Source organism: Mytilus trossulus, chromosome 8 (assembly GCF_036588685.1).
Source record: "Mytilus trossulus isolate FHL-02 chromosome 8, PNRI_Mtr1.1.1.hap1, whole genome shotgun sequence".
NCBI lineage: Eukaryota > Metazoa > Mollusca > Bivalvia > Mytilida > Mytilidae > Mytilus > Mytilus trossulus.
Genome location: NC_086380.1, coordinates 41,159,123 through 41,184,529, shown reverse-complemented (window position 1 = coordinate 41,184,529; position 25,407 = coordinate 41,159,123). Strand labels below are relative to the sequence as shown.

The following is a 25,407-nucleotide window of genomic DNA, read 5'->3' as shown; positions in this document are numbered from 1 at the left end:
GAAGTGTGAAATTCTATTGTGAAATAAATCAAGAAACAAAAAACAAAAACATTACGTAAAAATGCTTTAAAAATCCATTAAATATTTTGCTATAAACTAGAAAAACACAAACTATAAAATGGAAGTGAAATAAATATGAAATTCTCATGTGTTCTTTAATACTGTAGAAACACAGATAATAATATTTTTCATTTTTTTTTATCACAAAGGACAAATTAAATGGAAATGTTTAGACTGTGAACTTTTATTGTGCCTTAACTCGTAAAACACTTAAGATGAAATGGAAGTGAAGAATGCCAAATTCTCATTTGTACTCACTGTACAGACAAAAGAAATAGAAATAATTTCTTACACAGAAAAAATAAAATGAAAATGCATTAATTGTGACGTTTTTTTGTGCGATAAACAAGAAAAACACAAAAGATAAAATTGGAGTGTGAAAATTGCGCAATTCCCATGTGTACTAACTGTACAGACACAGAAAAAAATGGAAATGTTTAAGTTGTGACCTTTTGTTGTGTAAATGCTGACTTTACAGACAGACTGTTACATGGAAGTGTATGGACTGCAGTATTCTGATGTGTATCATCTGCAGAAAAATAGAGAAAACATTCCATATTTCCTCTTGATTATTCAGCTTTTCAAATTCAAATACCAGGACTTCCACACAGAAATTGAATATCAAAAACTTATAACATATGTCAAATTCATACTGTATGATAATACAGTAGCAGTTTTATTAGCTTTCTTTATGAAAATCTAAGGACTATAAAGACCTCTTTTTTGTATAAAACAATAAACTCACTTCACAAACAGAAAGTTAAAACCAGTGTTCTTGCATGGACATTAAACTATTTTTGTGCTTGAAATGATTATTATAAAAAAAATATGTATAAATGTATCGAGTTATTTTTTTTATCATGTTTAAAATAAAAATTCAAAGACAGAATTCAATCCATTGGAAATGTTTACAATGTGACTTATTGATGTGTGACAACTTAAGAAAAAGTGCTAGTGTCATCCATGGGCATGGCAGATTGAAACTTTAAATAAAGTATACAATCCAATAGAAATGTAGCATATGTGACTCACTTTTGTGTAACAACTTTAAGAACAAGCGTCAGGGATCTGGCAGAAAAAACATGCAACAATCTGTTAGTTTTTGTAAAATCTGTGTATTAATTTTTTTTATTTACAATTGCCAAAGACAGAAAACAATCCACTGGAAATGTAGCACATGTGACTCACTTTTCTGTGACAAATTTCAGAATAAGTGGCAGTGTCTTTTGTGGACATGGCAGAAAAAAAACCTGAGACAAATTTGTTTAAATATACAACTTGTGTACAAACTTTAAAGAAAGAATACAATCCACTGGGAATGTAGTACATGTGAATCAATAATGTGTGACAACCAGCAAGAATAGGTGTCTGTGTCATCCATGGAAATGGCAGAAAAAAAACTGAGACATTAAATTACAATCTGTGTACAAACTTTTGAAAACAGAATACAATGGAAATGTAGCACATGTGACTCGCTAATGTGTAACAATTGTAAGAAAAGTGCCAGTGTTATCCATGGAAAACACAGATAAGACATGAGAAAAATTTGATTTTTATAAACAATCTGTGTACAAACTTCAAGGACAGAATACAATCCACTGGAAATTTAGCACATGTGACTCACTTTTCTGTTCCAACTTTCAGACCAAGTGCCAGTGTCATCCATGGACATAGCAGATAAAAAACTGAAACATTTTTTTTTATTACAATCTGTTTACAAACTTTTGAAAACAAAATACAATGGAAATGTATTGCATGTGAATCACTTATGTGTGACAACTGTATGAAAAAGTGCTAGTGTTCTTTGTGGACTTGGCAGATAAAAACTGTACAAACTTCAAGCACAGAATACAATCCACTGGAAATGTAGTACATGTGAATCACTTATGTGTGGCAAGTTTTAGAAAAATTGCCAGGGACCTGCCAGGTAAAACAAGAGACAATTTGTTTGTTTAGAAACAATCTGTGTATAACAATGTACAATTGCCAAAGACAGTAAATCATCCACTGGAAATGTGTCAAATGTGAATTATTAATGTGTGACAACTGTAAGAACAAGTGCTAGGCACATGGCAGATACGAAATAAGACAATATGTTTTCTATGTACAATTTGTGTACAAACTTGAGGTACTTATTAAATCTTATTGAATCTTGTTAAAAATGTATTCAATGCTTTATAAAATCACAGACTTTAAAGATGTTCTGTTAACTATCTATTTTTAGAATATACTGATGCTTCTTTAAGAAACCCTCAGATGGACGAAGTCAATGAGGGTTTGTAATTATGGTACTTGGAGTAAATGGGAAAATCAACCCAGTTACCTCGCAATCCAAGAAAATTAGAAGTACACTAGCTAGAGAAACACTGGCTTTAGCAGATGGTATTGATTGTGCAAGATCAGTACCTACTCTGTATAACGAGCTAATTCTCAAGAAATGTACATCAAGAGGGAGGTATTCCTGTTCAATGTGTGATTGACAAAAAGGACATTTTTGAGGCCATACATTCAAAGAAAAAATGTATTTGAAAAGAGACTGAGATTGGAAATTAGTTGCATTAAGGACATGATAAAAGTCGGAGAGTTAACTGTTCATTGGATTGAAACAAAGGGACGAATTGCTAATGTGTTGACAAGTATGTTGCCAATGCACCGAACCTTTCACATTGTTTTGAGACTGGACTAGTTAACACTGTTTTCATGAAGAAGCTATTCACTGATTATGTGACACTACCAAAACTTAATAAGTGATATATATGTTTGAGAACAGTAGTTAAAACAAACCCTAAATGTAAAAAAAAAATGAAAATGTATGAAATGTGTATTGTCAACTGTTAACAAGAAATTTTATTTAGAATATATTTACGTTTTTTTTTTGTTTTTTTTTACAGAGGATCACAAAATCATCAGTTTAAAAGATGTAGGCATGCAGATTGAAGAATGAAATTTTTACCGAGATCAATTGTGCTGAACATTCTCAGCAGGCTTGTGTCTTGTTTTGTAGAACATCATGAGGAAATGAAGCTGTACAGACTTTCAGATGTACATACCTTCAAAAGATGTTCATAAAGCCGTATGAAACATGAAACTTGTACCGGTATCTAGAATCTCCTAAAGAGAAAACTAATTTTTATTTTGAACAGAAAATTAAATTAAGGTACCAGTAATCGATGTTTAAACTAGCAAATGTAAAGATTTCAATCAAATATATAAACATTAAAAAAAAAAAAAAAAAAAAATTCCATCTGTGAATTAAAAAAATGTCAACAATCAAACAATTTTTGAAAGTGGATTAATCTGAGCCAAAAATACAACAATTATTACTTTCTATGAATATTGTTGTTATTCTATATCTGTCAGGTGTCTGAGCTTGCAGTCTGTTCATTTGAAAAAAATCCTGATATAATAAGTCAAAAAGTCTGCAAGCAGAAACAACATATTATTATTAATTCAAAGCTGAATCTGTTACATCTTATATATTCTATAACTGATAAAGTTAAAATATTTAGAAATGAATGATCACAAAAGACAAATTTGATCAAATTTAAGTCCATAAAAAAAATACAGATTTTATCCTAGCTAATATAAACACATTGTGTGTAACTAAACAAAATTTAGCCCACAAATAAATAAATAGATTATTTAATAACAGCAATCTTTTTTATATAGTACCTGATTTCAAATAACATTAATGTTTACAAACCGACAAACTGTGTGTACATGTAAACAGATCTTCAATAATTCTTTGGTCAGTTCCACAGCTTGCTACAAGTGATTTACCCTTTTTAAAATTGATCAAATCTGACCACAGTCAAAAACAGCCAAAAAAATAAAAAAAATAAAGTAAATGTTTAAAAAATATCCAAAGAAACCAGGCTTGTAATTTGTTATGACAGACACATGTTCGCCTGCATAAGAATCATCAGTGGTGCTTGAATAAAAAAAGTTGAGGGGAAAGGAATAAGTAAACCCATGTATAACTTTGGATGTAAAGGAAAACACTATAAATTGCACAAAAATTGATAACCACACATTAGTATTGCAGCAAACATATAAGAAATTTTGAAGATATTTAAGGTACATAAGATCTTAATTCTTGAAACAATTTGTAAAATATTGTAATACTTTTATGAAAATGCATATATACATAATCATTTATCACTAAGTTGTCTTGAAGTATGAATTCTTGGTTTTGACTACAAGATATTATTTGGACTGATGATTGGGAAAATATGTCACTTTTCACCTCTTTTTTGTTATTTGAGAAGTTTATCTGAAGTTTTACAGCTGTTTCAATAATTCAACATGCACTGGTTAAGAAATGTAAAACATTTGCACTTTATTTTTTTATAATAAATATAAAATGTCAGTAAAATTGAAAAGTTTTGATCAAAATGTAATTTTATTTTTCCACATTTGTAAAGTTTTCTTTTTTTAAATAGCACCACAGAATGAACACTGTGGAAAGAAATGTATGCCCTTTTTTTTCAATAATAAAACTCAATTCAGATTATTGACATCCAAATGAAGTTGCATAAAAAACAAATCAATTTACTGAGGTAAATATCTTATTTAATACCATACACAATAATATCATACCTGTCAACTGACCCGTTTTCTGCGGGTGTGACCCGAGATTTTGACAATTCTGAGGGATCACCCGGACACCCGCCGGGTCATTGAAATAACCCGGGAATTCCGAAAGACCCGATTTCACCCGTATTTCTTAGCCTTGAGATTGATTTCATAAGTAATATTCCTTTGAAATACCGGCAAATTCGTAATTCTTCCATGAACAGGAAGTTCATCTAGCTATGTAAACTGTCAAATTAAGTGACCCATTAAGTACATGGCTTCATTTGACAGCTTTGGTGTCAAACACACTGTTCATTAACACCAATTACCTAAGCTTTAGGTCGTAAATAAATTGCACTATAAACATAAACAAATATATTTCAACTAGTTACTTCCCCTTATTTGTCACCATTCAAAGTTATTCCTTATATTTACGTTTTATGGGTGAAAAAGATTAAATCATTAAAAATATAAAATTCAAATACATATTGAAAAATAACTTTTCAATATTTTTAAACCTTTATTCAATATTTAAAAAAAAGTTGAAAATTATTTTTTACATTTATACTCCCTTTTACTGTATTACTATATTTTATCAAGTTCTAATTTCCCTATGAAATAGGATAAGATTTGATTGAAGGCAACAAAGCTAATAACCCTACACTTTCTAAAATTACAATAGATATTTTAAAAATGGTAGTGGATGATGATACCAAAAAGTAAAGGATACAAGACTGAGTTACACATTTTTATTAAAATCTTTATGAGTGCAATGAAACAAAAATTAATAAGATTTAAAATGACTGAACCAAGTGAACATGCATTGATGTTTTGGTATCTTTGATATACATTGTAAGAAAATGTACCTCAAATACTGAAATTCAGCTCGAAAATGTTCGTACGCGTTATGACCTGAGATTTGATTCTTCAATGCAGGTCATGACCTGCATTTTCATCGTCACAGGTTGACAGGTATGTAATATGCCCAAGATTTAACTAAGAGTAAACTTCGTTATATTACAATTTAAATAAAGAAACATATATATATCCCAACAAAATTCTTTCTAAAACAATAAACAAAACAACAATAACAATCTGAGCTAAAATATATATCACATGTAATACACGATATGGAATGAAAAATATATCTATTTATACGAGATCTAGGAGTATAATATATAACATGGCACTTTTTATTTTACAATACATTGTACAAGTTGAATCCAGGATTTTGAAAAAAAATTGCCCTGGAAAGCTAATGTTTGAAGGGATACTTGTAAAAAGTCAATGTATCTATCTTATATTATTCTCCATGAGGGGACCCCTAGGCCAATCCCCTCCTTAATCAACCTCTGGAGCCATACATTGGTATATAAATTGAAAAGAAAGACCCTGAAACATTGGACATATGAACTTAGCATTGTCAAAAGTTACAATTGCTTGGTACAGTTTCTTTTTCTTCAAATAAGCAAAGTTTTGATATAAAAGTTAATAATTTCTACATCTTGATCTTGCACAGGAAAATAACATATACATTTTGTACATTCAAAGCATTTTTTCCAGGATTTAAATAAACCTCATCAGGAAGTTGAAAACTCAAACCAAGCCATTTTGTTTGAAGGATTATAAATATACTTCAAAACTTTAAGAGCTTTGTGACCAAATGGTGCTGAATAAGAATATCCATTTTTTTCTTTCAACTTTCACTTCACTTAAATTCAGGTTTAATTAATATTAATTGATTTGCTCATAGAAGGCACTCAGAACTATAGTTCTCTTGAATAAAAAATTATGTCATGGATAAACCAATTTTGTATATGCATAAAAAAAGCCAGATCAATATCTCATCATCGCTTTCATTTAATATTTTATACAAATTCTAAATTTTTCATGTTTTGACTCTCGGTTCACATAATTGTGTGTCTCCAAAAATAAAATATATACAATAAGAGACTTTTACATTTAAAAAGGATAATAACACATACTTTCAAAAAATACGTTTAAAATAAAATTTAGAAAAATATTTTAAAAAATCAATCTGCTGGAAAAATAAGATTGAATTTACCTGAAAGCAATGTAGTCCAAGTATTATTATACTTTTCTTTAAAGATAATACCATACCCCAGAAATGATTGAAAAAGTATATCTTCAGAATAATATTTACTTTGGTATTTCATTTGGCACTTACACATATTTAAGAGTGAGGTATAGGATTTTTTGTACACAATGTTTGACAATTTTGCTGAAAATAATTGTGCTGAAAGCTTGTTAGTATTTTATTCAATTAAAAAGATGTGCCATTAAAGCTATAGAATCATTCAGAATGTAAGTACTCATTTAAACAATCTGCTGCTGTGCATTTAATCCCTTTATTCCCTTTATTTAAAGATGTAGAACTGGTTGCAGTTCGTTTAACAGAAATAAAACACTCACTGTATATACACACACACCACATAAACTATCTTAATTAAATTTCAGGTCATCGAAATCGCAAATATGACTTGAAAATATAATATCAACTTTACAAAATCCTATGTTACTACTTTAACATATAATTGGCCAAACTGTTAAATATATTTTAATCAGGACAATAATATTAATTTAAAAAGACATTTTCTATGTAAGATATATTTTAATTATGACAATAATATTAATTTAGAAAGACATTTTCTATGTAAGATATATTTTAATCATGACAATAATATTAATTTAGAAAGATATTTTCTATGTAAATTTGTTGACTATTGAAAGAACAAAGAAGTTAAAAACCTGTTGCTCGGTAATTGACTTTTGTAGATGTGGTTCATAAGTGTTTCTTGTTTTATTTCATAGATCAGACTGTTTGTTTTCCTGTTTGGATTGTTATACAATGAAAGCCATATTTGAGATCAGTGTATAACAAAAAATAGACAATGACTTATAAAAATAAAATAGCCTCTAGATGAGATCTGATTACATTGACATGAAAACATGAAAAACAATTCTAAAATTTAAAACCTGTTTAATTGAAAAAACAACCCTATCAATAACTTACCAAAGCTTAGCAAATACCAACGGTATAAAACATTAAAATGTGAACACCATTATAAAATTCCAAAAATAAATGTAAAATATAAGCAAAATTTAACATAAATTCAACCCATGTATGGCATATAAAGCAAAATATCCACTATTGATATGTCAAAAATAATTCAAAGCAATCACACAATCATTAACCCTTTAGTAGGGCTATTCCATTAAAATATATATGGAAGGGAAGTTTAATTGTTGAATGTGTTCATGTGTCTATTTTTCGGTATGCATCTATTACCATTATGCAAAAAAATTGTACTTGGTTGTAGGGATATTTTGAAAGTCCTTCCCTACCCTCCCATGTACATTGTAATAGAATAGCCCTTAACAATATATATGGCATAGTCCAGAGTTATGTTATCAAAAGAGTACACAAAATTGTGGAATAAAAATATAATAATTTTGGTAATAATACCACTAGGTACCGAAGATTTTGGAAAAAATGTTTTAACATGAAACCCTGTCACTCTTTTAGGAAATATTGTGGATAAACAATGGACTAGCAACCATCATTATACATTCCTGTCTCACTTATTAGCAGATTAAAATTTTAAACTTTTCCAAAAATCTTTACAAATAATTAACAAGCTAAGGGAGGTAATACATTAGAAAAACATAAATATACCCAGTTAATACATATAAAACAAATTTACCCAATAAATACATATAAAACAAAAATAAACTATAAATCTATAATATCAACATTTACGGACCATCTAGTCATCAAGGCTCTTTAAGATACAAAGAAAATATTCACATAATCAACAAGAAGTTTCAGTGGTAAGGTAATCAATATAAACCAAACAGGTGTCTATTTTTTTTAATTGTAAGCATACATTACACAAAATATGATTCTGTTAAAATCCACTTGTTTTGTGAAATTTTTAAATGAATGCTGGTGATTACAGGCCTTTAAAATTCAGAGCACAATTATCCTACTTAGAATCAGAAATCATGCAAACAAAATACTTGAGTTGGTGTATTGAGCACAAATTTTGTACTCTATGAGTTTATTCACTTTGAAATATTTCCTGGTTTTCATAGATAGAATTTCTAAAAGGTCAAAGGGTAGAGTTATCACTTTAAATCACCAGAAATCACCTTGTTTCACTGTGATTCACCCGACTCAAGGGTTATTTTCAACAAAATCACATTTGTACTGTCATGACTGCCTTTAAATTTGAAAAATCAAAAGTTGACTTCATTGTTTTTATCTTTTTGAGGTATTTCAAAAATAGATAAATTCGCCCCAATGCTGCCTCTTTTCTCTAAAGGAAGTCATTTTTGAATAAACACTTCAAAAATTTGATTAAAAAATTAATGACAATTAATACTGTAGTACCTTTCAATGTATTAATATTTGTTGTCTCTTAATATTAAAACTTTATAAAATTTAAAGCCATGTATATTTGGTATATTCTAGTTTCAAAATTAAAATTAGGTTCTGTTATATTAGCTTCAAAGGAAAATAGAAAAATAGAAAATAGAAAAAAAAATACCTTGAAATGGATTAGAAATGAAAAGTAATAACTATTTTCATACTTTCCTTTCTATAAAACAAGAATTAAGTACCATAAAATATAATACCATGATACCCTGTCAAAAAATTAAAATAAGTTTGAACATTTCTAAAATTTTGATAAAACATATTTCACCACCTTCCTGGTTGGAATAAGTTTAGACAACCTTCTGATCAGGGTTCAAGGTCATCTACTTTCCTGTTCCTTTTCATTATATTTCCCCTGTTGTCTTCTATCAATCAAGGTTCAAGGTCATCTACTTTCATTTTTCTTTTCAGTATATTTCCCCTGATGTCCTCTATCAATCAGGGTTCAAGGTCATTTACTTTCATTTTCCTTTTCAGTATATTTCCCCTGCTGTCCTCAATCAATACAACAATAGTAATGGCACTGGATGGCATGTTATCAATACGGGACAGTTTCAAAGTGAAAGTCATGGGAGGTGGATCATGTATGAACTCCCAATGATGGAACACCACCCCTTCTGGATCTTTTCTCAGCTCCACTAGACGAAGACCACATGGTGCTTTAATTTTACTCCTGTATGAAAGAGAAATATCTAAACATTATTATTTTACAAAGAAATGGAGTACATTGTATTTAATTAAATAAGGGCTTCATAATGTTGTATCTATGACTAAGATTTTTTTTAGTTTCAATTCAAACTTCCAATCACATGCTTTGTGAAAAGAAAATAAATACCCCCAAAAACACAATCATTAGAAATAGATACCTTAAAATCATCTTACTATGATCTTACTGTCTTTAAAAAATCAGTGGACATTTACAAAAATTATCTAAATGTAAACCTTTAACAATAATAAAATATCCTTGTCATGAGTTTATTCATCTACGTAGAAAAGGTCATAAGCAAAAACTCCTCAATGTCAACATTATTTTCGACACTTACCCTGAGACAGACGGTAAATATTTCTGATTGCATTGGCTGGTCTGATTAAACCATCTGTAAAAAAAATCATAAATTTTCAATGAAAATGTAACATTAAACCCCACCACATTCTGTATGTATGAGCCTGTCAAAAGTCAGGAGCATGTAATTCAGTGGTTCTCGTTTGTTGCTGTGTTACATATTTATATTTTTTGTTCATTTTTTTGTACATTAAATTGGCCGTTGGTTTTCTTGTTTGAATTGTTATGCATTTGTGATTTTGGCGCTTTTTATAGCCGACTATAGGGTGTTTGCTTTGCTCATTGTTTAAGGCCATAGGGTGACATATAGCTGTTAATTTCTGTGTCATTTAGTCTTTTGTGGAGTGTTGTCTCATTGGCAATCATACCAAATCTTCTTTTTCATATACCGGTATATATCGTATTTGTTTTAGTTCATTAATTTGTACATAAATCAGGACATTAGTTTTCTTGTTCATTGTCTTTTAAATTGCTTTACATTTGTCATTTGAAGGTTTATTTTATAACTAACTATGCATTATGGGTTTTGCTCATTGTTGAAGACTGAAAAGTGACCCATAGTTGTTAATTTCTATGTCTTTTGGTCTCCACCATGATTGAGAGTTGTCTCATGGCAATCATACCACATCTTCAACTTTTGATGTTTATCTGTATTCAAGGACTGTTTTTTTTTCTCTCACAGAAAAATGGACTAGAATCATTGTATGTCTTACTATTATGTTTTTTTTCTCCTGTAAATCTCCTCATTGATAAAAAAAAAATCTATTCTCATGGATATCTGATTTAGTGGATTGCGAAAGTCTACATCATCGACAGTAACAAGCCTATAAAATATTTATACTTTGTTGAAAATTTCAATTTATTGTTTACCTATTTAATCCATAAAATAGTATACACAACAGATGATAATGAATTTTTAGTAGTATAACCTGAATGTACCAAAACATACTTATGGTAATGTAAAAGTACAGCTGATGACCTATACCAATGGGCTCCACCATCTTGGTACATAATATCTGGAATTCTGATTGGTTCCTCTGGAGAGTTAGGTAACATGGCTGGCACTGTAGTCATTGGCGACTGTGAAGTAGAACGTGAAGGCATACGAACAGGTGACTGAGGCGCTGAGGTAGAACTGGTGGAGGAGCAGGAACTGTTTCTTTCTAAAAATAGATTTGTTACATCAATGTACACTACATTTTTATCTAGTTATTGTGTAATTATTTATTTTTGTTGTAACCAAGTTTTGAGGATTACAGGAAAATTATATTTTTGTGGATATCTTAATTCATGGATTTGGCCAAGTCCAATTACAATCCCAGAGACATACTTTGTTTTCCATTTAAATTTGTAGTTGAAACATTATGCTCGAAATCCAAGAAAAATTGGTATCCCATGAATGGCAATATATCAACAGTTTAAGGTACTGCTAATGGAAATGTGAATTCATTTTTTTTTTTTAAAGAATTACAATTTTTTGTGAATGAAGGAATTCCCCCCCCCCCCCCCTGGATATGACACGATTTTGCCCTAATCTGCATACCAGCTATATGTACATCGTTAAACATATAGATTAAGGATTTACCTATACCAACAAGATTCATGGAAAATGATACTTAATGAATTATAATAAATTCACAGTAGTAAATAAGACACTCAACGTACCTCGTCTACAAGTTTTGTTTAGTAGCTTCCCTTCCTGGCTAAGAAGTAGTTCCGTCACAACTTCAAATCCGTCTTCATGACGTAACATCTGATGTTTCTCTGTTCCATCATAATTCTTAATGCTAATGGTCATTGATGAAGGTGATTTTTTGGACTTGAACCCTGTTTCTAGTTTGACAACTAAAGGTTGAGGTGATACACTATTGCTGCCGATGGAGGAAGGCTGAAATCATAAATTCATGTGGTGAAAACTACAAAAATGTGACTTAATTTTGTTCACTGTATAGACATCCTTATTTCAATTATACAAATTAGGACAATTCGAGGAAAACTTGTAGGGTAGAGGTTGGGTAGACCACTTTTTTTTTCAAATCTCTCATAATTCTTTTTTGGTAACAGAATTTATTTGTTTTCACCCCACCCCTCAGTAATAATATCATGTGGTGTCTTATAAACCATCATACATAATTTTTGCTGTTGATAGTAATTATGACCCTTTAATTGAATGTAAGAATGTGATAATTCTCCAGTTTTCTTTAGTTCCTTTTCAAATAGGATTGACCACTGTCTTTATCTTAAGTGTAATAAAATTAACAGTACCAATTTTCTTGCACCAGATGCCCATTTCCACAATACATGTCTCTTCAGTGATGCTTGTGGCCAAAATATTTGAAAATCCAAATCTTATATAAAAGATGAAGAGCTATAATCAAAAAGGTCCAAAAAGTATAGCCAAATCTGTGAAAGAATCAGAGCTTTGCCCAACCATTACCGAATGGCTGAATTAATACCTTATCTTTGCAAATTTGGTAATATAAACACTATTTTTTTCATTTCAGTTAAAAAAGTGTTAAACTTGCAACAAATCATGTATCCCTTACAAAAATCATCAAAAAGTACAAGTGAAAGACTGCATTTTGTCAAATTGCATTCTAATATGTTAATACTTTTTTTCTGTTTTAATGGTTAACATTTATTTTTTCTGTGAATACATAGATTGGCTTATTCTTGATCTTTATATGACAACTTTTACCTCTTATAAATTTCACTCTCACCTTTCTTATTGGACTATTAAAATAAAGTTTGCAAGGTGCATTAGATGGACTGACACTGGATTGCCTCCCCTTATCTTCAAGGGAGGTAATCATTAAACTATCTTCACTGGAGCTTCCTGAGCTTATGTGTTTTGATTTTTGATGTTCAGGATGATAGCCACATATAGATTTGCCATTTTCTTCGTTAGTGGTTGTTTTTGGAAGACTTTCTCTGCTGCTGCTAGGTTCTCTGCTTCTTTCTGAACTTTCCCTGCTGACCTTTGACCTCTGAACTGTAAACACTCTATGGATGTCATCAAACCCTCTAGCCATGATACCTGTAGGAGTGTGGGCCAGGTCAAAAGTGTGGCCCAATTCATGTAGTGAAGCACCAAGTCCTGTGGCATAGTTACCCCAGTAAGTTTCTCTGAAAAACCACCAAAAACAAAAAATGTCTTGCATATTCTTTTTAAAAATTTTACTCTGCTATAATTTGTAAAAGTTCTAATATCATATTAAGCCTTTAAACGTAAAATAACATAAATTAAGGGTCTGTCTTTGCAAACATAATCATATAAAAATAAATGAAGAACCTAACAAAGACCCCCCTCCCCCTGAAATACACAAGTCATTTATTATCTTTTCAATGTTCATTACAATTTAATTTTCATTACATTTAAAAGGGACATAATTTCTGAAGAAAAAAACATATTGATCAATGCAGTATTTTTAACTCGTCCAAGACATTGCTTCTATATGACTGATCTAAATTCTTTCAAGAAGTTAAAACACTTAAAGCAAAGTTGATCTAAGACAAATTATGCTATTTTGTACAGGTCCAATAACTTTTTGACTTTCCTTTAGGCTGTTTCCTCAATTTCAACGATTTCCAGTCTAGAGCATAACTGATGAATCTTACTGAAGAAATAGTATGATGTATATATGATAATAATATTTTGTCAGTATAACAGAACAATAACAACTCTCAAATAACTTTGAGGCCTAGGTTTAGCTACTTATAAACATGATAAAAGCAGGTTTAATCACCCATTTTCTTTTTCTGTACCAAGCCAGGAATATTGCAGGTGTTTTTAACTCCTTCCATTGATTGATAACATTTGATTTGATAAGAGGTGAAAATATTGATTAGTTCATATCACAACTTAGAGACTCAGACATGCAGATATGTATGTATTTCAGAACCATCCTCCATGAAATCCAGGACTAGATTACAGGCTTTTAAGTAAGCTGCAATACTCACCTGTCTCCTGTGTAAATACTACTGACTCAGCATAATTCCTGTTTTGATGATTTGTTAACATTTGTCATATGATATGAAATAAGTTCCCTCCACCAAATAGCATTGACCATGACATTAAACAACATGTAACTAATGGTATTATGTAAAATTAAAGTAAAAAATGTATCTAAATAAAAAGTAATGTAAATAAGGAAATGGATAAAATGAAAAATAGATGTCTTGATTCAAATAACTTTGTTTATATTTTAATTTTTATTTTACTGACATATTTCAATTTCTTCTTGAATTGCTTTCAAAAGCTGAACTGTTTTGTGACTTTAACAATGTTTTAGAAAATAACATATAAAGCATTTTAAATAGGTATTAGTAATAAACAAGCCATATAGTGTTTATCAGAGTAAAGTTTTATATGTATACGTCAGTATGTATGTCATTGAAAATATTCAAAGGGTCATCATACATGTATCAACCTCCCTGAAGGTACTAACGCCAAAACAAATAATATGTGTGTTAGGGTAGGTCGTTTTTTTTTAAAATTTAACCACTAAGACAATAAGATGAAAAGAAGAATATAACCTATAGGCACTATCATCCATAAATTTTCTTCTGTCTATCTTTCTGTTATCTGTAAACCTTTGACTAATTTCATCCACACTTCTGGCCCATGTGTGAAGACTTCCTGTCCCAAATAAAGCTAGCCCTCCGCCACCTGTAGAACAAGATCACAATCGTGAGGAGAAAAATCCAATATTTGCAGTAGAAAAATATAACTTACTATGTAATAATATAGGGGAATATTGTTCCGAGTAGAATTTTATATTGCACAAGCTTGAGAGTGCAATATATGTTCTACAAGGGACAATATGCCCTAATATTCATGCAATAACCCTTTTATTGTACATTGTTGTATAGAAATATAAAATTTGAAAGAAAAATTGGTTAAAACTAAGATTTTTTTGTTGATGACGTCATGAACTTTGACGATTTATTGCACTAGTGCAATATTGGAATTTATTGCAAGCTAACTTTTGGTTACTTTCCATGCTTTCTGTGGGAAACATTATATTGATATGCAATAACTTTCTGTGGGAAATATTAAATTGCTATGCTATATCAATGTAATATTCCCACAGAAAGTAACCACAAGTGTGCAATTAATCTTCAAAATTCTATATTCCCCAATATTCATGCAATAACCCTATAATTTACTCTAAATTATACTGCCCTGTTTTTATTATTGCAAAAAATACAACAGGGTTACATGAGTATAATTGCAATAATTCAAACTCACATTTTTTATATGAATTTAACAGGATTTTTCACAATATTGCAATCCAAAATGACCAAATTGCAATAATAATGCACACACTTATTTCTGAATTTACAGTTCCGTACTTATTTTGTTTTGCCTTCAAATAAACCAGTCTTGGATTTGTCTGCCATTGAAATTCAAGGAAATAAAACATTTTCCTATATTTTATCATCCTCATGGCATTGAAGTCACACTATAGTTTCAAATTTTGCTATAAAGAAGCATCAAAGAGAAGTGAATGTCACACATGAACATGATGAATGTAAAAAAATCCAGAATTTTGCCTTTTAATTTCAGAACATTTTGTGTCAATAAATGTGATCCCAATATCCAATTTTTTACAAAAAAACATTTTTCTTCATGATGTACATGATGTACATGTACATATGCATGAAACCATGGCTAAAGCCTAAAATGATCTCTTAATATTTTAAAACATTTATTGCACTATTTGCACAATATATTTTCCAGTTGCAATAATCATGGTCATTGTTTCTTCCAGTCAGACAGTTTGAGGGATCATTCACCAAACACACATATATACATGTACATGATATATATGACCTAGTTTCTTCAATTTGAAAATTCATGGTTTATCTTTAAAATGCATTGCAATTTCTTCTATAGATATAGATATAAATGCTTGACTTTACCTTAAAACTGAACATCCACATCCAAATAATAAAATAAAGAAGTTTTCTAGCAAACACATACACTTTGTGCATGAGCACATGTTTAAAGTCTATTCATTTATGTTTGATTAAAACTTCCTGTTATTTTTGTGGGAAAATATGGGGAAATCCATGTGTACATAAATTTAAGTTATTTATCCATGTTGTATACACAATCATGATACATATATGAATAGAACTAGCAAAAATCTAAGTCAAATGTTAATTCAAAGAATAAAAATATAATTACATAAATAAAACCTTGGCATTGTGAACCAGATAATTCTGTAGTTTTTTTGTTTTTTTTTTGGGGGGGGGGGGGGGGTGGGGGGTGGGGGTGGGGAGGGGGAGGGTTATTTTTGTTTTTTGTTGTTTTATTAAATATTGTTAAAACCAACTAGAGGCTCTAAAGAGCCTGTGTCGCTCACCTTGGTCTATGTGAATATTAAACAAAGGAAGCAGATTGAAAATGGACTACAAAGGTCAATAACTCCTACAGGGGTCAATTGACCATTTCGTTCATGTTGACTTATTTGTAGATCTTACTTTGCTGAACATTATTGCTGTTTACAGTTTACCTATATCTATAATAATATTCAATATAAAACAGCAAAATTTCCTTAAAATTACCAATTCAGGGGCCGCAACCCAAAAACAGGTTGTCCAATTCATCTGAAAATTTCAGGGCAGATAGATCTTGACCTGATTAACAATTTTACTTCATGTCAGATTTTCTCTAAATTATTTGGTTTTTGAGTTATAAGCCAAAAACTGCATTTTACCCCTATGTTCTATTTTTAGCCATGGCGGCCATCTTGGTTTGATGGCCAGGTCACCGGACACATTTTTTAAACAAGAAACCACAAAGATGATTGTGGCCAAGTTTGGATCAATTTGGCACAGCAGTTTCCGAGAAGAAGATTTTAGTAAAAGATATATAAAATTTACGAAAAATGGTTAAAAATTGACTTTAAAGGGCAATAACTCCTAAAGAGGTCAACTGACCATTTTGGTCATGTTGACTTATTTGTAAATCTGACCTTGCTGAACATTATTGCTGTTTACAGTTTACCTATATCTATAATAATATTCAATATAATAACCAAAAACAGCAAAATTTCCTTAAAATTACCAATTCAGGGGCCGCAACCCAAAAACAGGTTGTCCAATTCATCTGAAAATTTCAGGGCAGATAGATCTTCACCTGATTAACAATATTACCCAATGTCAGATTTGCTCTAAATGCTTTGGTTTTTGAGTTATAAGCCAAAAACTGCATTTTACCCCTATGTTCTATTTATAGCCATGGCAGCCATCTTGGTTAGTTGGCGGGGTCACTGGACACAATTTTTAAACTAGATACCCCAATGATGATTGTGGCCAAGTTTGGTTAAATTTGGCTCTGTAGTTTCAGAGGAGAAGATTTTTGTAAAAGATTACTAAGATTTACGAAAAATGGTTAAAAATTGACTATAAAGGGCAATAACTCCTAAAGTGGTCAACTGATCATTTTGGTCATGTTGACTTATTTGTAGATCTTACTTTGCTGAACATTATTGCTTTTTACAGTTTATCTCTATCTGAAATAATATTCAAGATAATAACCAAAAACAACAAAATTTCTTTAAAATTACCAATTCAGGGGCAGCAACCTAACAACGGAATGTCAGATTCATCTGAAAATTTCAGGGCAGATAGATCTTAACCTGATTAACAATATTACCCCATGTCAGATTTGCCCTAAATGCTTTGGTTTTTGAGTTATAAGCCAAAAACTGCATTTTACCCCTATGTTCTATTTATAGCCATGGCGGCCATCTTGGTTAGTTGGCGGGGTCACCGGACACAATTTTTAAACTAGATACCCCAATGATGATTGTGGCCAAGTTTGGTTAAATTTGGCCCAGTAGTTTCAGAGGAGAAGATTTTTGTAAAAGTTAACGCCGGACGACGACGGACGACGACGACGGACGCCGGACGCCAAGTGATGAGAAAAGCTCACTTGGCCCTTCGGGCCAGGTGAGCTAAAAAGCTTTGTAAACGATTCATCAAGAATTGATTTTTACTAGTCTGTTACTATGTATATATAGTAACTTTAATAGACACAACATTTGGACTTTGAGTAGCTTTTTCATACTCCTTAATACTATCTGAGTATCTGATTGGTGGAAAAAGAATCGAGCACCAATTTAGTCTTTGATGTATCAAAACAGAAGATTGAACCCAATGACCTCCATTTCTTGAGGTCAACATGCTATCACGAGGCCACTTAAGGGGTTCATATAAGTAGATTTCCTCTTTCTTTTTCTTTTTTCTATCAAATGCAATTTGAATAGGTTATGAAAATTTCTAAACACACAAAAATTTATACCAAAACATATTTATTTTCATCTTACCTAAAGCAGTATGGCCTTTTGTAGATTTCAATATTTCTCCGTGAGTTTTTGGCACATAGTTTTCTGGAGGGAAATATCTTGTGAATGACATAAAACAGAACCATTTACAATAGTCTTTTGACGCTGAATCAAACTCAATAAGTTCCCGAGCAAAGTACGACCACAGTTCATCACCAGTCATACTATGAGCTTCATTGCGAGTTAGTTTACTTTGGAATATTTTACAACCCGGTTCATTGTCTTGGCCATGCTCAACCTGGAATGTAGATCTTTGGAATCCATGTTCTGACATTTTTTCAGCAGTAAATGACTGAATCAACATGGCTGCAAGAGTTATCTTTTCTTGGGCACATTGTGGTGAACAATCTTCATCATCTGGCCCTTGAAAATAACCATCGTCATTGGAACAAATGATGTAAACTGGACGTACATAATGTCTGAATAATGGAGGATGGAAAAACAAGGTCAAAGTCAAAAGTTCGCTTCCCCATTCTATGCATATTAAGTTCTTTCCACAAACAAGCTTTACCAAAGCTTTAAATCTACCATCAACAATTGGCCATTCTATTTTATTTGTTTTCTTACAAGAAGAGTTCCACACGGTTACATCTCCTTGACAACACAATTCTAAATCACCAATGAATAAAGGCAAGTGATAACTAATTGTGTCACCATTATTAAAATTAAGAATTTTCATAATCAGAAGATGCTGTCATTGAATATCATCTGAAAAAAATCAATAAAAAAAATCATTAAACATGAAAAGCCTTTAAACATGTTGAATACAATGAAATAAGGTACAGTATAAATTTGTCACTTACATTTTTTGCAATTTTATATATCTTATAAAACTACATATTTTTCAAAAGTTTAAGTTTGATTTTAGCAAACATTGTGTTGAAAGGAAATTGTCTGATATAAATTTTATATTGGTCTAAAATTTTTACTCAGTTGTATTTGGTCTCCAGCGGATGTAAACAAGTCCGTTGGTTTTCCAGTTTGAATGGTTTTACACTAGTCATTTTTGGGGCCCTATTAAGCTTGCTGTACGGTGTGAAGTACGGCTCCATGTTGAAGGCCGTAATTTGACCTAAAATGTACAAAAATGTATACAGGTTTACATTTTACAAATTGTGACTTGAATGAAGAGTTGTCTCATTGGCACTCACACCACATCTTCTTATATATAAAATGTTGATGAAAAGCTCTACACAGCTTATGTTTGAAATGTTTCATATTAACCCGACTTAAAATTAAAAAAAATTTCTATGAATGAACTAGGCCTTGATCATTACACCATTCATTTTTCATTTGAAAATAATTATCAAAACACTAGAAGAAAACTGATGAGGTTTTAAGGATGTTACTTTACCTTATTTTAAAGCGACACACTAAGACAGCAACCATTTGATTTTCTGGGGGGGTTATGGATTTTTTTCCCAGACAAACTCGCCTTCGACGAAAAGCAATCTATTTTATTGGCGACAAGTCGAAAACAATTTTTTCTTTCAATTTTAGCATTACATATATTGGCAGCTGAGGGTGAAACAAACATTTTTTTTCCTCAGGCTCAAAAACAAATTATTTTTTTCTCCAAAACTGGAAACAAACTTTTTTTTCTCCAAAATATCCATTGATGTTGTTTTTTTATATACTGTTTAACATAAAATAAAATGTGGTATGATTGCCAATGAGACAACTCTCCACAAAAGACTTTTTGTTGTTTATTATTTGTTTAAACTTGTATGCAGTATTGCCACAATCATTGTACATTGTAAATGTTTAATGACAATAAAATTGATTAACAGGATTAACCTGATTAAGAATAATTAATCTAAAAGCAGGCTCAGGAAGGAAATACACAGCAAAGCGTGTATATAATGTTAATTGTAAATTGGTGAGTGTTTTATATATATGTAAATAACTTGGAGGAGACTTGCTGCCTTCCCTGGCACTGGACAAAGTTTTCACAGGACCATACACATTCAGTATAAATTTGGTTCTTTACTTGGAAGAAGAAGAAAAAGAAGAATCTGGATCTCTTTAGGCTAAATTTGTTTTCATGTCAATGATTTATTCTTCTTGTTGCTAAATTTTTCTTCTTGTCACTAATTTGTTCCATCATGTCGCTTCTTGTAGCTTCTTGACACTACATTGTACTTGTGGCTTCTTGACGCTACTTGTCGCTTCTTGTTACTATTTAGCATGTTTAGTGAGACCTGAATTAATTAATATCTATGTATAGCTAGTAGTAATATACACCATCCATGCATGTTCACTGTCTTTAAATCATATGTAGTTGTGGAGGTACCTACATTCAAATCTTATTAATATTGTCCATATCAATTACTACAAAGTACAATACAGTTCAATCGTTACCCAGGGTTATCTCAGATTTTACTTCCCATAGTTTGTCTCATGTTATATCTGATACATAAATGAGGGCTTTAAGGCTTTCCAATTTTCCATTTGCACAAGTTTGTTTGTACTCATATAATAATTTTCCAGGTGTAAACACAGCGATTTTTGTCTATTTCAGTATTTGACATGATTTATGGGTCAGATCATGCAGAATCTATTCACTCTTGTGGAGTTACCTGCAACGTGAATTATTCCATTCGATGGCTTCCTGATTATGATGTTATTATGCATACTGAAAGAATGGTGTTGTGCCTATTCAGATTAATATCATACCTTCATTTCCCATAAAAATTCTTGTTACTTTCAATTTTCGTCGACCTTATTTTGTATTTCAAAGTTGTCTCCCCTTGACCGTCTGAAGTTTTATTATCTCCCCTTTCATGGGCATAATGTATCTTATGGAGTGGAGTGTTGAAGTGGAGTATTGGAGTGGAGTGGTGGAATGACATTTGGACAGTCCCGACTGGAGTACAATTTTTGGAGTGAAATTTTATGTGAATAATACAATGTAGACTAGCAAACTATAGATCGACTGCAATGGAAATAATAATAATAAAAAAATCTACATGCAGTAGAAACTTTAAAATACTCAACAAACTGTGAGGTGAACGACCTCATGTATTAACCAAGTCCAGTGGCGGATCCAGCCATTTTAAAAAGGGGGGGGTCCAACTATATGCTCCCATTCAAATGCATTGATCGTCCAAAAAAAAGGGGGGTTCCAACCTCTGAATTAAAGCCTCTTGCCTTGGGTAAGGCACACAATGAATGTTGCGGGATTAAATATGTCAAGTTGTGAACGCTCAACCCTCCCATAACATTGAACAGTGCGCGTGGTGTAACAACACAACATAAGAACAAACTGTTAAACTACAAAATACAATAATGATTTTGCACTGTTTCTCTCAGCTGTGTTCATGGATTTACAAATTGATATATATATAAAAGGTGCACTTGAGTCTCTCTTCCGTTTAAATTAAAAATATCTATAAATATGTCAAAAAATCTTGAAAGTGTTTCCATTTTCTGAATTTTCTTTGGATGAAATTTGGATTTATGAAAGTATTAGTAATTAAAAATTCTTGTTACCTAGCTATCATTTCAGTAATAGAAATGATTTTGATAAGAGAAGAACTGCAATTACAATGTTATGTCAGAGATTTTCAACTTGTGAGAAATTTCCTGTGATGAAGAGGGTTCAACTACCCTCACACATAGTCAGTATATAACAGCGACAATGAAGGTTAATACATGTATGAAAAGAGGTTATAATCTTAGACACCCTAATGATGAATATGGCTGTTTTTTTCTGATAGGATTACTTGAGCCAATAAATTGAATCGACTTAAGATTAAACTTAGTGGAGGGTGGTAAAGGGTTATTTTCGTGCAACGTGTTTAGCCAGTTTTATTTCACGTATAGCCGAGAATAAGGTTCGTTATTCACCGTGTTTTGAGAAATCGGTAAAAAAGATCAACGTGAAAGAATTTTTTTATTGTTTGTTCATCGTGAAACGGCAATTTAATTTCACAGTCTTCCGTGCAGATACATGTACACCCCGTCCTCCACCTTGTACGCGCCTCTTAGTGGTCAAAATAAAATTTTCAGTAATGTTTGTTTTTTTCATACATGTACAGAGAATAATGTGTTGCTTCCTCCTTCAGTTTGGACTGATTTTCTTTCAACTTCAAGAAGTACAAATAACGAATCTGACTTTGAAGCCTACCACTCTCATTAAAACGAACAATCTGATGTTTCATATTCGGCATTTTTTTGTGTCTTAGATTATATATATACCCTCACAGGGGCCCAGGACATGCCACACATTAAAATCCGAAGTGCCGGCTCAGAAACTGCGAAAAGTCGTCACGACTCCGAAAAAGTAAACTTTTCTCTTGAAAAGTACCAAACACTTGTGAGAGAAGGGAGCAGCAAGGAATATGTTTCCATTTTAAGTTACAAATACCAGCCTTTGCATAAATATTAAACAGAGACATATTATAGGTTTAACTGTACATGTAGGTTTGATAGTAATTAGGCGTTGACTTAAGCAAATGGTCTCTTCCAATTATAACACGTGGACCTTTAAGTGTTTTAACCGGTTGACAATCTCTTCCGCTTTTGTTTATTTAATATTTACTATTATTTGATTTATACGCACTTAATAAAGCTCGTGTATACATTTATATTTGAAATAAGGTGTTGTATAATACTAAAGACATAAGTAAGAATTCATATAATGCATGCTTTATTAATCAACCTATCAATTCTTTATGATAATTTTAAAAGAAATACATGTTGAAAAAGGATTGTCAAATCTGAGCTTTTTGCGACAACTGATCATTGAAGGAAAATCGCATAAAATTAATAAAAATTTGTAAGGGTTACGCGGAACCCAGTGTCTCGCCTACTTTTGCTGTTAATCGCAGACTCAACAAAATTGAGGAAAATAATTCATAAAAATATTCCTCTCGATACTATCTTTTGATTGTAAGAAGCTTCTGTCCAAGTTTGGTAAAAATCCAGGATAGTTTATGAATCTAATAAATGTTTTTAAAACTTTAACTGCAGACTGTATGTAATGTTATAACTGGAAGAAAATCTAAGTCAATTTATAAGTGAAATGTGAAAAACAGGTACCAAATTAAAAAAAAATCCCTTCTATATACTAGTGTTTGATCATAAACAAGCTTCTGTCCAAGTTTGGTACAAATCTAGGATAGTTTAAGAAAGTTATTAAAATTTTAAAAACTTTAACCATAGAGTGAATGTAATGTTTAATTGCAGAAATGTTAAGTTCATTTATAAGTAAAATACGGGAAAACAGGGTTTTCTTTACTAAATATACTTCTGGATACTATCTTAAGATCCGAAACAAGCTTCTGTCTAAGTTTGGTACAAATCCAGGATAGTTTAAGAAAGTTATTAAAATTAAAAAAAAAATAACTACAGAGCGAACGTAATGTTTCCTCGCAAAAAAAGTCCATTTATAAATAATAAATTTACTTCTGGATACTATCTAATGATCATAACCAAGCTTCTGTCCAAGTTTGGTACAAATCGAGGATAGTTTAATTAAGTTATTAGAATTTCAAAAACTTTAAACACAGAGTGGACGCCGCCGCCTCCGCCGCCGACGATGACACCGACGACGGAATGTAGGATCGCTATGTCTCGCTTTTTCGAGAAAAGTCGAAGGCTGGACAAAAAAAAAAAAAACAAACCATTTATTAACACGTTTTATATATAGAAAGTAAGTGTTCATGTGTAAAATAATCAATGGCAATCGTTTTATATCAGGTCCTTTGCAATGTCACAACTGCACAGGCTTTATCAACTCACTTTGCTATAATGTCTCGAGCAGGTCTCTCGGAAAGATAATGGTGTCTAGGGTTGATACGGGTATGGTATTGAAAGATCCATGCAAAATTCTTTCGACACTGGATGCGTTGTTTTTTCACTAACAGCTATATATTTGTATTCACAATAGCGCATACTCATAAACGTTTAATGTACAAATTCGTCATGTCGAGGTAATGGTATATATAAATGCAATTTAATTTATGAGGGTAGGGTTTAAATTCGAATGAAAGTCTCGCAATAAGAAGGTCACTTTGTTCACTAGAAAAAACATTGTTCATCGTTAAAACACAACCAGTTTACATCAATGGGTCAGCAAGAACTAACATTACATCCATAACTCATGAGCATAAAAGAAACTGCCAACGTCATAGAAAATAAAATAAACAAAGAAGGCGAAACAAGTCAATAAAACGATTAGTAGAAACTTAAGAACAGAACAACTCAAACCCCGAAAATCCGGCGGTGATATCCAGTACTACAGCAGTGTAAACTGATCCTGCTAGTGACATCAGTATGTTCCTCACGGAATAAACAAACACAAGTTGGTGATACACCAGGCGCGCGTTTCGTCTACTTAAGTCATATCAGTGACGCTCAGATCAAAATAGTTATAAAGCCAAACAAGGATAAATTTGAAGAGCATTGAGGACTCAAAATTCCAAAAAGTTGTGCCAAATACGGCTAAAGTATTCCATCCCTGGGATCAGAAGATCCTTAGTATTTCGAAAAAATCACACTTTTGTAAACAGGAAAGTTATAAAATATGAAGACTAACGAATGTAAAACTTTCGAAGGGATGACTTTATCTTTAGTGTTTAAAAGTCTTTGAGTAATAACTCCCATGTTAGAAGCAACCATCTATCAAATAAATCATTATAGGACACACAAGCAATGGCATATCAGAATGAGATCAACTAGTAGATATAGTGTTCCATATGCAGACGCTGCTGGAATGTTGCTACAGTGAAATGGAATGTCCACAATTGGGAGGATGAAATCCTCTCTTAGCGATAAAATTTTATTTTCAAACGTTCCTTATGCTCAATTTCTAGATGAAAGTAAAGATATGACACATTTCAATTCGATGGAATATCTGCGTTAAATATAATCTTAATACTTTTGAATAT

General features: G+C 31.4%; 1 protein-coding gene across 1 annotated transcript; it reads right to left on the bottom strand.

Moving 5' to 3' along the window:
• Positions 1-6,679: 6,679 nt before the first annotated feature.
• LOC134680958 (uncharacterized) lies at positions 6,680-21,269 on the bottom strand. Its single transcript, XM_063540272.1, has 8 exons — positions 21,191-21,269; positions 18,497-19,222; positions 14,694-14,826; positions 12,878-13,283; positions 11,823-12,045; positions 11,107-11,320; positions 10,138-10,191; positions 6,680-9,767 (listed from the first exon to the last, which is right to left on the bottom strand). The coding sequence occupies exons 2-8, from the start codon at positions 19,191-19,193 to the stop codon at positions 9,533-9,535; spliced, it is 1,962 nt and encodes a 653-aa protein (XP_063396342.1). The 5' UTR covers positions 19,194-19,222; positions 21,191-21,269; the 3' UTR covers positions 6,680-9,532.
• Between the last annotated feature and the right edge of the window lie 4,138 nt (positions 21,270-25,407).

What these genes read in the sequence shown, in the direction of transcription:
- LOC134680958 (XM_063540272.1), bottom strand. Translation starts at nt 19,193, where the DNA reads ATGAAAATTCTTAATTTTAATAATGGTGACACAATTAGTTATCACTTG. An exon ending in AAAAGGCCATACTGCTTTAG is followed by an intron (nt 14,827 to 18,496) that starts GTAAGATGAAAA and finishes CTTGTTCTACAG; the next exon opens with GTGGCGGAGGGCTAGCTTTA. An exon ending in ATGGATGATAGTGCCTATAG is followed by an intron (nt 13,284 to 14,693) that starts GTTATATTCTTC and finishes GTGGTTTTTCAG; the next exon opens with AGAAACTTACTGGGGTAACT.